At 43.8% G+C, this 14,363-nt stretch overlaps 2 protein-coding genes across 2 annotated transcripts in view; one reads left to right on the top strand and one right to left on the bottom strand.

The window, feature by feature from the left end:
* eya2 (EYA transcriptional coactivator and phosphatase 2) overlaps positions 1–5,113 on the top strand; it is a 30,100-nt gene extending 24,987 nt beyond the window's left edge. The window contains 5 exon segments of the mRNA XM_056606393.1: positions 642–802; positions 1,759–1,873; positions 2,482–2,603; positions 3,301–3,401; positions 3,759–5,113. Coding sequence (XP_056462368.1) covers positions 642–802; positions 1,759–1,873; positions 2,482–2,603; positions 3,301–3,401; positions 3,759–3,839 — 580 coding nt within the window. The 3' untranslated portion in view covers positions 3,840–5,113.
* Positions 4,603–13,062, bottom strand: tgm5l (transglutaminase 5, like). Its single transcript, XM_056606392.1, has 14 exons — positions 13,028–13,062; positions 12,668–12,850; positions 11,917–12,150; positions 11,562–11,680; positions 11,065–11,193; positions 10,077–10,254; positions 9,668–9,803; positions 9,383–9,486; positions 8,703–8,942; positions 8,205–8,267; positions 7,877–8,086; positions 7,344–7,501; positions 6,833–6,969; positions 4,603–5,545 (listed from the first exon to the last, which is right to left on the bottom strand). The coding sequence occupies exons 1-14, from the start codon at positions 13,032–13,034 to the stop codon at positions 5,395–5,397; spliced, it is 2,049 nt and encodes a 682-aa protein (XP_056462367.1). The 5' UTR covers positions 13,035–13,062; the 3' UTR covers positions 4,603–5,394.
* Between the last annotated feature and the right edge of the window lie 1,301 nt (positions 13,063–14,363).

Raw genomic sequence — 14,363 nt, 5'->3', positions numbered from 1 at the left:
GAGGCGGTGTGTGTGTGTGTGTGTGTGTGTGTGTTGTGTGTGTGTGTGTGTGTGTGTGTGTGTGTGTGTGTGTGTGTGTGTGTGTGTGTGTGTGTGTGTGTGTGTGTGTGTGTGTGTGTGTGTGTGTGTGTGTGTGTGTGTGTGTGTGTGTGTGTGTGTGTGTGTGTGTGTGTGTGTGTGTGACGTGTGTGTGTGTGTGTGTGGACATGTGTCATATAAAGTACATGAAGAGTGCACCTAGAGTCTATGAAGGTCGTTGGTGCAGCATTAACATATCTCTTATCGTTGCCTCCACCTCCCTTCAGACGTTTTATTGCACAGACTTGTTGAAGTGCCTTTTGGATTAGATTTCAAGCTAAAAGTCGCTGTGTCAAATTACCCCTTTGTGAATTATTCGCTGCACCAGGCAGCCCCCTTCAGCCTTTTCATTAGTCACCCATATTCACTTAAATTGCGGCTGTCGGAATTTGTCGCAGATACACAATGCGGCATTCACACACATCATAAAACATATAAAACATGCATCTGACCATATTCACGTGAGGAACACATGCAACCACCAGCCGCACCAGACCCGTCAGACCAACCACCCCGGTGGTTTCCGTGCTCTGATCCTTCTCTTCTCCCGACCCCCCCCGCAGCACGTATAACTTCGGGACGGACGGGTTCCAGACCCCCGCGGGGGCCGGCTCCCTCTGCCTGGGCTCGGGGGTCCACGGCGGGGTGGACTGGATGAGGAAGCTGGCCTTCCGCTACCGCAGAGTAAAGGAGATCTACAGCACGTACAAGAACAACGTGGGAGGTGGGCGTTCTTTCAATGCTACTCCAGCGCACCGAGCCAAAAACGCTTGGCTTCCTGGCGAATCGTATGTTTTGTGTTATTTTGGACGTGATGGATGAGGGGAGCGATGAGGCCCACGAGAGACCCAGCGAGCGTCTGGAAGCGTCTCAGAGCGATGACGCTTTGACACAGGGTTTCATCAGAATATTAACACGTCCTCCTCAGTGGGATGTGTGCTCGTCGATGACGGGTCCGAAGCTTGTGATTATGAGCTGCACTTCACGTCACCCTGTCCACACAGAGCCAAGTTTAAGCGGAATAAAGGCTCAAACATTTTAAGGCAATAAAACGAAGAAGTAATAAATACTTTATAAATAAATATATGTATGTATATATATGTATATTTATGACGTTTTTTTTTTTTTTTTTTATAATCAGAAAGAAAAGAACAACTCAGCGGGTTCGGGCTTGTAGATCGTGTTTTCGCACAACCTTTAGATAGGAGGTGATACGGTTGTGGTCTGAAATGGAGAGTGTGCAGCTGTTCTTATGTCCAGACAGCCTGCAGTGTGAGCCATGCCAACACTGGCTGTGTTCAGGCAGGGCTGATTACTACACTATGTTAAGAAACAACATGTGGTTTTGGGGTTTTGGCTGTGGGAGCATTGTGTGAGATTTGTCCATCAGTAGAATGGAGCCTACGTGGAAGCACTGTGTACCAATCTCTCAGGGAAATTAAGCAAGATCGCAGTGCGGTGGATCTGCTTTCCTGTTGATTGTTAGTGTTTTATTTCGTTTGTCGAACAAGCACGGTCTTGACTGGCTTATTATTCTTCGATTTCTTCATCGATTTCTTCTTCCTTGTCTTCCTAATTTCTCCATTCCTCATCATCACATCATCTATCATCATCCTCATCTTCATCATCATCATCCTGACCGCCAACCTCCTCCTCCTCCCCTTCCTCCCGTGGTGGCAGGTCTGCTGGGCAGCCCTAAGAGAGAGGAGTGGCTCCAGCTGAGGAGGGAGATGGAGGTCCTGACCGACCTCTGGCTAACCCAGGCGCTCAAGGCCCTGGCTCTCATCAACTCCAGGTGGGTTCCTGCCTGGGTTGATGTGGGGGGGTCGTGAACTCTGCCGAGTGCTTTTGTTTTTGCTTGTTTGTGCAACTCTGGAAAAAAGTTGGAAAATGTGGAGCATTATCATCAGATTTCCATTCATTTACAGTGTGTTGACTCATCACTAATGAACATGAACAAGTGAGCGAAGTTATGTATATTTGTTTCTAATGTATTACAAAATATACAAATATTGATAATTAATAGAGATTTTGTAACATGGTATTGATTTCCCTTGGTCGTGGTTGCAAATGTACGTGAAGACAATACGTCGATAACACGCCTTGCTCCGAGAAGCAGACGCTTGGAATAAATGGTTTAATTAATTTTGGAGATATGTCACAATATGTCATAATATGTCACAATATGTCACAAAAAAAACGATTTAGAAACGATACCTCTAATGTCTCACTACTCCACGAGGCGCCTGTGGATGTTCATACAACATGATAACTTGTTCTCAATGACTTCATAAAAATATTAATAATTATCATTATAATAAATACAAAAACCCAACGATCAATACCGTGACCCAAGAGCCTAGAGAGGATCCACCTTAACCCTGTCCTCGTCCTCCGCCCCAGGCCCAACTGTGTCAACGTGCTGGTGACCACCACCCAGCTGATCCCTGCCCTGTCCAAGGTGCTGCTGTACGGCCTGGGCTCCGCGTTCCCCATTGAGAACATATACAGTGCCACCAAGACAGGTCAGACACACACACACACACACACACACACACTGACACTCTGCCACAGGCTGCTCACACTTTAGTAAAGGAAGGGCATGAAGGAATGAGGGGAGGTAATGGACAAAGCCATTGTTGCGTGTTGGAAGGACGTCAACGGATAGAGTGCAAGCGTGTTGTGTGGTACATGGGAAGTGTCATGGTAACGGTGTCAGAGATCACTGGAATACTATCCACTTTATCCCTTCCATCCTTCCCCGGCCTCAGAGGGATGGAAGGGAAAGGATAGAGCTCCACGTAGAATGTACCTGACGTGAAACGACTTACGATACATACAAATAATAATGATATTACATTTTATTTATACAACACTTTTCTGAATACTCAAATTACATAAGATATGAATAGTATAAGTGATGCATGATATGGCTGCGACGAAGGCAGGGTGGCTCAGCACCGAAGAAGTAATAATAAAGAAATAATTCTCAAATAACTGGACACACCACAGTGGATTAATCCGCTTATACCAGAGTTACCTCAGGCATTATTGACCAATCAGGAAGTATTTAACATTGCTGTGGAATAAATATGTATATTTATAGTGTTAATAAGTACATATCGTCATAAATAATATTTAAAATACATGTATAACTTGTATCAATTGTATGAAATGTGAGTGATATCTCTAATGCTCACCGACTGATCCGGGGTCCCTTAGGGAAGGAGAGCTGTTTCGAGCGCGTCTCACAGAGGTTCGGACGGAGAGCGGTCTACGTTGTCGTGGGCGACGGAGTGGAAGAGGAGACGGTGGCCAAGAAGGTAAACACCCCGTCTGTGCTCATGACTCTAACCCAGGGAGACCTACTCAACCCATCGCTTGGCTGCAGAGCCGTCTCACATACTATATTTTATCTATAGCGTTAAATTTGTTTCAGTGCAAATGATAAATATTCTTCACTGTAAGGCGAGAAGAAACTAAACCATAATTTTGTTTGCCTAGAATGGTATTTTCAAGGAGTCATGGCTTTTCACTACATAAAATATATACAATGATTTGAATATATGATACATTTCTGTATTTACGATCTGTAGTATTACACTGTTAATAGTGTTTTTTAATAATTATAAGTTAAATATATATAATATAAATATATATTATTTTTTTGCGGTGTTTAGAAGACGATGCCTTTCTGGAGGGTGTCGTGTCGAGCTGACCTGGAGGCGCTCAGCCATGCACTGGAGCTGGACTACCTCTAGGGGGCGGCAGCCACCAACACCACCACCACTCTGCTTCGAACACGTTGGCTCTGGGAGAGCGAAAGACTCAGGCGACTGAGTGAAATGGATCCAAGACACTGATGAAAGCAGCTTCGTTTCTTTTTGGTTTTTTTTATCCCCCGGTGGTCTTCATAATGACTTGGAGCGGACAACCGAAACAGGAAGCAGCCTCACCTCTTTTGACTCAAGCCAAGAGGACATGTGGGGAGCTCTGTTTTTAAAGACATTTTTCGAGGTTTTGTTTTGAAATAAGGGACCAAAGTTACACATCTAACCACAGGGAACGCTGTTTATTACTGGAAAAACGTTTTTGCTCGGTCATTTATGTTTATTTTATCATTGTTTTGACAAAGGATTAAGGAGTGGCGCCCCACTTTCGGTGTAAACTAAAGGGTGTTGCACTGAAAGGAAAATGGTCAACATGACACGGAATCTAACGTTCCTTCCAGTAGGAATCTCATGTCGTCTCTTGGGAATGGGGAGAGAATCTAATGATTTCCAGTAAACAAGCCAACTTCATAGAGTAGAAGAAAAGGTTTAACACCATAACATTATTTTTAACTGATATCCCACCTTCACTATATTTTAGAATCACTTTAACTTTGAATAGGCTAGATACATTACATTTACCTATATAGTTAGAGCCTTTAAAAATAGATCATATGTTACATTTAAAATGTAAGTTATTTATTAATTAGTGAAATCCCGTAGTGAGTAAGGAGTGATTTTGGAAACAAAATATCAACGGAGAGGAAAAAAGGCCCAATTTCTAAAAACAATATATTGAAGATGCTGTATGATAGGCTTTTGGTTTGAATGATTACTTGTGATAAGGGGTTGTATATTTTGTTCATGTTTTAACTTAGCCCATAATCTCTGGTATGGTTGTCTATGGGCCATTTTACACTCCTACTGTCAGTTGGCTACTGTTTGTATATAATGCTTTATTGTTACATGTGTTTTTCTTGAACAGTTATAATAGATTAATAAATATAAATTAAATGCATTCTGGGAAAAGTGTGTGCTGGTTTCTTTTACAAATTTTCTTATCATTACATTGATAGTGAAAGCGGTTTATTGTGAGATGCACTAATTTTAGGATGGATAAATAATGTTAATGACGCAGAGGATAACTAGCAGAACGCTTGAAATGTCTGTATTTGAGAAATATTAACATGGGCAAGGGCTCCCTCTGGTGGAAAGGACATTTACTTAATTTACATTAAAAAACTGCATCATATTTAACGTTATCATGTAGAAATATTTTTAATACATATATAATAGAAATATACAAAAATAACAATTTCTCACAGATACAAAATATAAAAATAATTTAGATGAAATTGTCCACCAACCGGTCTAAAGCGCCTACTGGCTTGGCATTAGATTTTGTGGTAGATATAAAGTTGTTCAGTATGTTTTCAGACAAGAGTGCTTGCAGACGCAAGCCACTCCTAATACTCGCACTTTAGACATGTTTACACAAAAAATACCACTGCCACAAAAAGACACTAAGACAGCTAAAGGGAACTTTTCAATTTCGGTTGACAGTGACCATCTGGTAGCCTCTGACGACGGCTCTGTTGGTGAGGTCGAGTCTGGCCTGGATCATCCTCGTTCCTGCCTTCTTAGGCACGAAGCTCAGTGACTGTTGTACTCTGCCCCCTGGTGGAAGGTTGAGTATCCTGCAAGGAGAGGGAAACGAGACAGGACACCTTTAGTCATTTATCCCTGGCGTTCACAACTCTTTTCATGCCCTGATTGAGAATTCTGGCCCAGGATGACCCACAGCCCATTTGACATTCTCATTACCATTTCAATAAAGGCAGATAATTCCCACCTCTCTATGTATAATGTTCAACATAAATATGTCTTCAAACATACTGATGATCAACTTAACCAGACCACTTCATAACATTGACCTAGTTGGTCCCTTTACGGGTCCAGATCCACAGATTGTAAACTTCTGATACAACAGACCCGACTTACGGATCATTTGAGATACATTTCATTATAGGCTATGGGGTTCAAATCCCAAATCTTTCGGACAGGAATCAACATCTCAGCAACGATCCGGCTCCTATTCAGCAAATGAAATGCCTTTGACACTGAGGGGTCACTCACACTATGGCCGTTTGCCTGTTCCGTGCTGCAGGAAGATTCAGCACGATTCCCCCCCTCCCCACTCCCCCCGCTGGGCCGTGGTCACACTGCTCCTAAAGGCCGTGGCCTGGGCACGATTGATCCTTCATACATACGTCAACACGTCGTAATACGATAAATACGTCATCACCAAGCGTGGTGTCCAGCTGCGACTGAATGCTGTCGTCGGCCCAAATTTCAAGTAAACCCTCGACTTCACAATCGCACCAACGTAAACCCACTCATGATTCATGAACCACTTGCCGCCATTGTTTAAAATGATTGTTGTGGGGAAGAAGGGCATGGACCTATGAAGAAAGAAGGGTCGCTCAAGGACTACGTCATCCAGCTCACGTTGCGTATCCGCGCGTGTGCGCGTGTCATCTCATTATCATCTGTACTTTGGCCACGGCACACCTCTCCCAAGTGTGCCGTGGCCAAGGGGCTGTTCCGTGCTGGAATGCGGATGGCGTGGTCACACTAGCCAAACGTTCTAGACTTTAGTATGCAAATGAGCTCGGGCACGGTGCCACGGCCCTAGTGTGAGTGGCCCCTGAGACAACCCTCAGACAAAGCAAATGTATGGACGCCTTTCTGTCCGCAGATTTGTTATTGGTATAGTTTGATTTAATGAGTGCCGCTCCCACATCAGCAACAGTGTGACAGCATCAGCGATTCATTATTCCAAGGAATCACACAGTGCTGTTGAGTGAGCCTCCTGCCACACCTGGGACCACACATTCCTCCACCCATTCTCCTCCAGCCATTCTCTAACGGAGATCTAAAACATGAACGAGGGAAGGTATCAGGCACTGAGGTGGTCGTCTTACCTGAACTCCCGCTCGCCCAGTTTGAGTCCAGCGGCCCGGATAGTCAGCACCCCGCTGACGGGCACAGAGAAGGGGTTGGTGAAGCTCACCACCGCCGTCTGTTGGGTGCCACGATTCACAGCACCCTCCTTCATAATCTGGACACAGAGAAGAAAACTTTTTACTTCTTCAAATGTTTTGGTTGACTAATTATGGTTAATTTTGAGCGGGATCCTCGTCCCATAATGAATATTCTTATTTTTTTATTTCTTATTGTATAAACTCTTCCAAGTAAAACGAAGGGATTCATTCAAACCTACTCACCCTAAGATGTCAAATGTTGTACTGATAAACATCTGACATTACATAAGACCATTTACACATTTTGATCGATTGTGTATGCTTGTGTGTGTGATTGTGTATTTAAATACATTGAATCTATTCAGATCTATATTATCTTTGCATTCCACACGCATAGCAGAACTCTGCTAGGGGGTAACCCCGGGCGTTCGTCAGTGTTTATTTATCCTACCTCTACGTCCAGCTGTGGGTTTTCGATGTTGAACTCCTCGCAAGCAAGGACTCGCTGCTGATTGTACGGATCTTCCAGGACCACTGCCAGGTTGATCAGGTCATCCCCCACCACATCCTCATAATGGACCGGAGAGATCTGGTGCCTGACCACTCTGACTGTAGAAGAGAGAGAGAGAGACATGCAGAGATCTTCAGAAACAGTTGGTGGCAGATAGTACAGAGGAAAATGTCATTTGTGGAAACTCATTTAAAAAATGCCTTCTTTGCGTACTGACACAGCTTGTTGGAAGTTTGATCATTGATCAACTCTGGCAGATATTAATCTCAATCTCATGTAAATGTGTATTAGTTCAACAAGGTTTAAGAATATATCATATTTAATTCTTAATCTATGCATCCATCTTTAAAGCAAAGTCATATATTTTTAAGTCCTCTTCTTTTTTAAGTTCTATTCTCTTTCATACAAGCTTATGTATATGGAATTTCTTCATATTCTATATAAATGTAATGATTTGAGTGAGGTGAATTTACCCTCCAATGGAGCCAGCTTCACAACGCTCTCAGCCTCCCAGAAAGTATCTGAGGGACTGTGGTTGTATTGTTTGGCCTGGGCATTGAGATGCTCAATGATCTCCTTGGCAACCGTCTCCTTGTTGGTTATCGTCACCCTGAAGGTGATGGGCACCCCGGCAACTGGAGCTTTCTCCAGGGTTAAAGTGACAGACACACCCTGGGACGTAGCTGCAGAATATAACATCAGGACATCGTCATATAATACCACCAAACAGTTCTAAACCATACCAAAAAGAATGAGCCAAATCATTGACGCAAAGACCAAAACACTCTAAGGTTCACTTACAATTGCTGGACACTGTGTCATCTGAATTATGTCGCCTCCTTGATCGCAGCGTTGAATTAGGGCCTGGATTTGAAGACACACCACATAAAAGGTTTGTTTAACTACATCAATTGTTCATTTGGCACATATTAATGAGTCAATTATTAATCAGCACTCAAAAATTAATTAACGAGCAATTTTCGGTGCCTAAAAACTATCCCTGCTAAAAAAACAAGTCAAACAAGGTGTTTTAACCGTTGGTGTAACACCAACACCCAACTACAGAATGTGACCTCAAGTTGGCCAACAAGAGAACTTCCAACGAAAACCGCCAACAACCACCCACAGGTAACAGGGACACCGGCCCTGTTTTGGTGTCTGATGGGATTTGTTCGGCCAAATAAAGCACCTTTAAGCTCATAATCCATCGGTCTGCACACACACACACACACACACACACACACACACACAGATGTTAAGACAAGGCAGTTGGTCTGTGGGCTATAAAGGGCTCCGTACTCTTGACGTGCTTGTAGTCTCCGGTGATGTTTTCGGGCCGGGGATGACCCACGGCCTTGGTGCAGATGAGGCTGCCCACTCGCTTGGTGTCCCGGCTGGAGCAGACGACCTGGCCCTCCCGCAGCACCACCGTGTGCACGCTGGCCATCACCTCGGCGTACACGAACGGGATGTCGTAAGGCAGCTCGATGCGGCGGTCCCTGAGAGCCCTGACCGGAGCCGGACCGCAGCAGAACACCCCTGGTGGGACAGACGGACACACAGGGTCAGACAGAGGGAGGGCCAGGGGGGGAGGGAGGGGAGAGGAAAGACAGAAAGACAGAGAGAAAGAAAGAAAGAAAGAAAGAAAGAAAGAAAGAAAGAAAGAAAGAAAGAAAGAAAGAAAGAAAGAAAGAAAGAAAGAAAGAAAGAAAGAAAGAAAGAAAGAAAGAAAGAAAGAAAGAAAGAAAGAAAGAAAGAAAGAAAGAAAGAAAGAAAGAAAGAAAGAAAGAGGGAAGGGGGTAGGGAGGGAGGTAAGAAAGACAGTCAGAAATAAAAAAAGAGAGAGAAAGTAAGAGAGGGAGGGAAGGGGGAGAGAGTGAGAGAAGAAAGGGTGGGAGGGAGGAAGACAGGAACGAAGGAAGCTAGCTACTGAGATGGGAGAAAGGTTAAAACCCAAAGGGTGGTGTATTGAAACCAACCTGCACTCCTCTCCTGTGGGGTTGGGTCGAGCACCTGCCAGCCGTTCAGGTCTGAGCCCAGGTCCTTCCTGGTCATCCAGCACTCCACCCAGACATGGAAGTTCCTGCCAACAAGCACCCCAGCAAATATTGATGTGACGAAGCTTGAACCCCCGTCAATAACCAATAACCACTTGATTGCCTCCTAACTAATCAACTCAATTATAGTATAAACATAGAAATGATCTGTATTCCAGGTTCCGTGCCCTGATGTGAAGATGTGTGCTGGTGCCTGTCTCTGCTCACCAGATGCTGTCCTTGCTGTGAGGTAGTTTCTTCCCCAACTCGTTGTAGAACTCCTCGATCACCAGGTTGCCGTTGGTGTCGTGGGCCGAGTTGTAGTTTGTGACGACGCGGCATGGAATGCCGAGCACTCGCATGACTGAAAAAAGGACAAGGGGGTGTGAGATACATGAACACACACACACACACACACACACACACACACACACACACACACACACACACACACACACACACACACACGTAGACGTACGGTAGCTTGAACATTGTCATGGGAACGATGGAGTAGGCGTTGGAATCATGAATAATAACATGAATAATGTCATTAAAAAAACAAAGGTGTGTTTTGATGACTTATCCAAACAAATTGTTTACAGAGAATTCAGATGGAAAATGTGATTGCGTCAGTCACCTGTGCACATGACGGCAGCAAACACCCAGCATTGGCCGTACATGACCGGGCTGAAGCCGCTCTTGGCCCACTGGGTCAGGATGTCCCCGCTGCCGGTCCACGTGGACGGGTCAACGCCCTGCGTGAAGTCCCCCGACCACTTCCCCGTCAGCACCCCCCGGTCGTCCTCAGAGTTGATCTGCACGGCAACAGAGTGGGCAGCGGGGAGAGTTCAGGATGCAGCTCGTATTGTATTGAAGACTGATGTGTTTGTTATGAAGAGGGCCACAATGTGTTCTTGAGTGCTGTACAAACAGGCTCTGGGCGCTTTGGTTTATGAAGGTGTTTCGTGTATTTGCGGTCCACCAACATGCACGCACGCACAGAGACACAGACGCCCAAACGCAGGCCAGGTTTGTGCACAGACATACACATACCCAAACACTTGCATAATCGTGTAATTAAATGGAGTCGTGCCAGGTGGCCTCAGGTGACTCTGGCTCCGTTCAAACCGATTTGAATAGGCTGGGGTCATTAAACAGGCATGGCAGTAAAGGACGTCATTGCTGACAGGTTCCATCCTGCTCCAGCCTTCTCATAGGGGCCAGCGGGGCGGCTAGTCAAATTGTTTATAGTTATTATTATTATGTGCCTTTCTGTATACCTGCAGCCTTTCAATCGTTTAAATATTTTTATAAACGATAGTTTTTCTTTCTGGGATTAATTTTACATTTTGTTGATTTTTTTCAATTCTCTTGTTTGAAGATTGTGTATCTTTGAACCAAGCACCTGTGTTACCATAACAACTTCCCCACTACTGATCAATGAATTGAATCTCACTTCATACAGCGTGACAGTGAGAAAGTGAGAGAGAGAGAGAGAGAGAGAGAGAGAGAGAGAGAGAGAGAGAGAGAGAGAGAGAGAGAGAGAGAGAGAGAGAGAGAGAGAGAGAGAGAGAGAGGGAGAGAGAGAGAGAGAGAGAGAGAGAGAGAAAGAGAGAGTTGCTCACCATGGCAGACACCACCCTGCTGATGTAGATAGGGTCGGCCCTGGATTTGTAATCCTTCACTGGGTTCGTCAGGTGCTGGGGGCTAACCTGGAGCAGGCTGAGACACGCCTCCAAGATGTCTGGCTCAAACTGCAGACGGGAGACATGAAGAAGAAGAAGAAGAAGAAGAAGAAGAAGAAGAAGAAGAAGAAGAAGAAGAAGAAGAAGAAGAAGAAGAAGAAGAAGAAGAAGAAGAAGAAGAAGAAGAAGAAGAAGAAGAAGAAGAAGAAGAAGAAGAAGAAGAAGAAGAAGAAGAAGAAGAAGAAGAAGGAGCAGATAGCAATCAGAAAAAAATAAGTGACACATCTTTCAAATGAACCCAAAGTGTCATGGTTATCATTATTATACATCCTATAAATACATTCAATTTAATACTACTAATAATTATAATAACAACAATATTATCTATTTTTTTAACGTCACTGTGAGAGTTGTTCCTCACAGTAACGTGTACACACCTGATCGAAGGACCAGGGCCTGGCAGCAACGCTCAAAGGCGTGCCCATGTACAACAAGCCTGAGTCGTTCTGAATGTACTCTTCTCTCTGGTCCTCGAACGAGAGAAACACTGCATCCTCTGCAACATAACACAACTAGCATTGACTTCAACTCATTACCACACAAAGGTTGAACTACCCATGTAAAGCATCTTGGAGTACCAAGATGATAACTACTATTGTGTGCGTGTGTGTGGTTGTGTGTGTGTGGTTGTGTGTCTGTGTGAGTGAGTGGTGTGAGTGAGTGAGTGAGTGAGTGAGTGAGTGAGTGAGCGAGCGAGCGAGCGAGCGAGTGAGCGAGTGAGTGTGCACGTACTGCTGCACCAGGGGTTGCAGAGCAGGGTAAAGTTGCCCAGACGGTAGCTTTTGCGGCTGCTGGGCGTGAAGACAAACATCTGTATACTGTAGGTGCCAACGGGGGCGGTGGCGGGGGTGGAGATTAGGATGGAGGGGCACTGCAGGTCCGGACCCTCGGGGTCCATGCAGGCCCCCCAGCGAGAACAGAGAGACACCTTGGAGAAGGTGACGGACCGCTTCACAAACAGGTGACCTGGCAGGCAAAAGAGAGGCCAGTTAGAGTTAAGGATGAGAGAAAAAGTGGTTTGTATTGACATTGAGTCATGTAGCAGAGACTTTTATCCTAGACTACAAGTTAGCTGAGAAAAATCGTAGCATGCAATCAAAATTGGGCTAGAGCTAGAAAATTGTAGTGCTGCTTGATAACCTTGTTTCAGGGCTAAAGATGAATGGATTTTATGAAGACTTATGCATGCCACAGCAGGTTAGGTAACTTACATTAATCATGAAAAAACATGAAACAGTTCCACCTATGTTTCCACATGTGCTGAATCCATATCCTCACAAAAGTCGAATGGTTTATCATTCATATTTGTTTTATAGAAACATCATGGTTCGCTTTCCCCGTTTTTTTTACCACTATAAAGCTTCACTGTCGAACTGAGATTAATCCATTCTCAAATCTTAAGGTTGATATCCACTCTATAGGATAAACGTAAACTTTAAGTCTAACTTTTAAGTTCTCCATGCACGCAGTGAACTGTTCCTACCGATGCTGAACTTGAAGACCAGGGCGTCCGTCTTGGGGTTGAAGGGTCTTTCATTGAGCTTCAGGGAGATCCTGAAGGGGTTCCCCCTCCGGACCACCAGGGCTTTGGCGCCGACGAAGCCCTCCGTCTGGTGAAGCTTCTGGTTATCATGCCGCCAAAGCTTGACATGTTTAATGACCAAATCTGTGAAGGAAGCAGGGAAGAATCAGACATGTTATTTCGCATTTTATTTTGAAAGCACCAGCAACACTATTCAACTTTACAATGTTCATAAACATGCTGTTAAACCAATAAAAATACATTCATTTAGAGTGGACAAATGATCATAATCATAAATTCTCATATGAATCTATATCTTACCCTTCATCTGTTACGGTTCTCTCTCAAAGGCTCACTGCAAAGTGAAATGACTCCAGATGTAATAGACAGCTATTTAAACCCTCCCTTTAGAAAAAAAAAAAAGGCAAATAGTCCAGATATATTACAATGGTGCTCATTAGAAAGCTGAATAACAAGTTCTTGGCCAGCGATAATGAGTACATGGAGTACAGTACAATATCTGTTGTGCAACACAGACGCAACAGATGCCAATTTGTAGCATGTTTTACGCACAAGAACGCGCATGTTTCAGGCATGAGTAACCGGCTCACCCTAAATTCAGTCCTTTAAACATGCTGCTAGGTTGCTAGGTGCGGATATCTGCTGATTGATATTTTTTATGAAAGGTTCAAGTAAAAAAAAAAGAAATTGCTCAAGTTTTACAGCCATGACTATTATTTTTGTTTAGTGTTTATTCCATTTATAGGCTACTGCTATTTGTTGTACGCCTATCTCAATCAACTGCACACATAATTCATTCAATTAGGCATAGCCTATAATGAAAATAAAATGACAATGAAAGTGGTCTCATACAGAGCCAAGCCCATTCACCTCCAAACGGATGTATTCTCACTCACAAAGCATTTCACTCACTAGCAGACGGATGGCGTCTACTTTTCTAGCAAATCACACTCATAATTGCTCTTACATCTTACCTATACCTAGGATAATAAACATTCTTTATTATTTAAGGGCATGATGTACTCTAGTTAGGATCCAGTCAGAAGATGCCAAGTGTATCGGACTGTTGATTTTTATTTAAAAATGATTGACAAATAGAATGCCGACAGATATAATTATATCATCATTATTGACCGTACCTACTTTCTCTGACACACACACACACACACACACACACACACACACACACACACACACACACACACACACACACACACACACACACACACACACACACACACACACACACGGAGCTACTGAACTTTACTCCACAGCACCTTAATGCCTCGTCATTTTCTTCAAAATAAAAGCATGGGAGTCCTTGTCGTGCTTGAACTCTTTTGTTGGAATTTGTTTCACTATTCAGGGTGAAAGGTAAGGGTTGAACTCAGGTCAGGATACATTTTTATTCAGTTTCAATTAGAGACGCTATAATGTTTGATGGAGAATCATTCTATAAACAACTACGGTATTATTAATATTCATAAATTAGAAAATGGCCAAGCTATGATTTCTTTAACCCATACAACCCTTCAATCACTCAACTCTTTATATAGATTAAATATTTGAAACAGCAGAAAAATAATTCAATTAATTAACCCCAGCCCTCGTTTTCACATACCAAGACATCTGATAA

This window comes from Gadus chalcogrammus, chromosome 13 (genome assembly GCF_026213295.1).
Source record: "Gadus chalcogrammus isolate NIFS_2021 chromosome 13, NIFS_Gcha_1.0, whole genome shotgun sequence".
NCBI lineage: Eukaryota > Metazoa > Chordata > Actinopteri > Gadiformes > Gadidae > Gadus > Gadus chalcogrammus.
The sequence above is the reverse complement of the archived record's forward strand: the minus strand, read 5'-3'. Positions and strand labels throughout refer to the sequence as shown.

Coding starts and splice junctions, on each gene's coding strand:
- tgm5l (XM_056606392.1), bottom strand. Junction 8,268..8,702: donor AGACTACAAGCACGTCAAGA/GTACGGAGCCCT, acceptor CTTCAAATCCAG/GCCCTAATTCAACGCTGCGA. Junction 7,502..7,876: donor GAAGCTGGCTCCATTGGAGG/GTAAATTCACCT, acceptor TCTCTTCTACAG/TCAGAGTGGTCAGGCACCAG.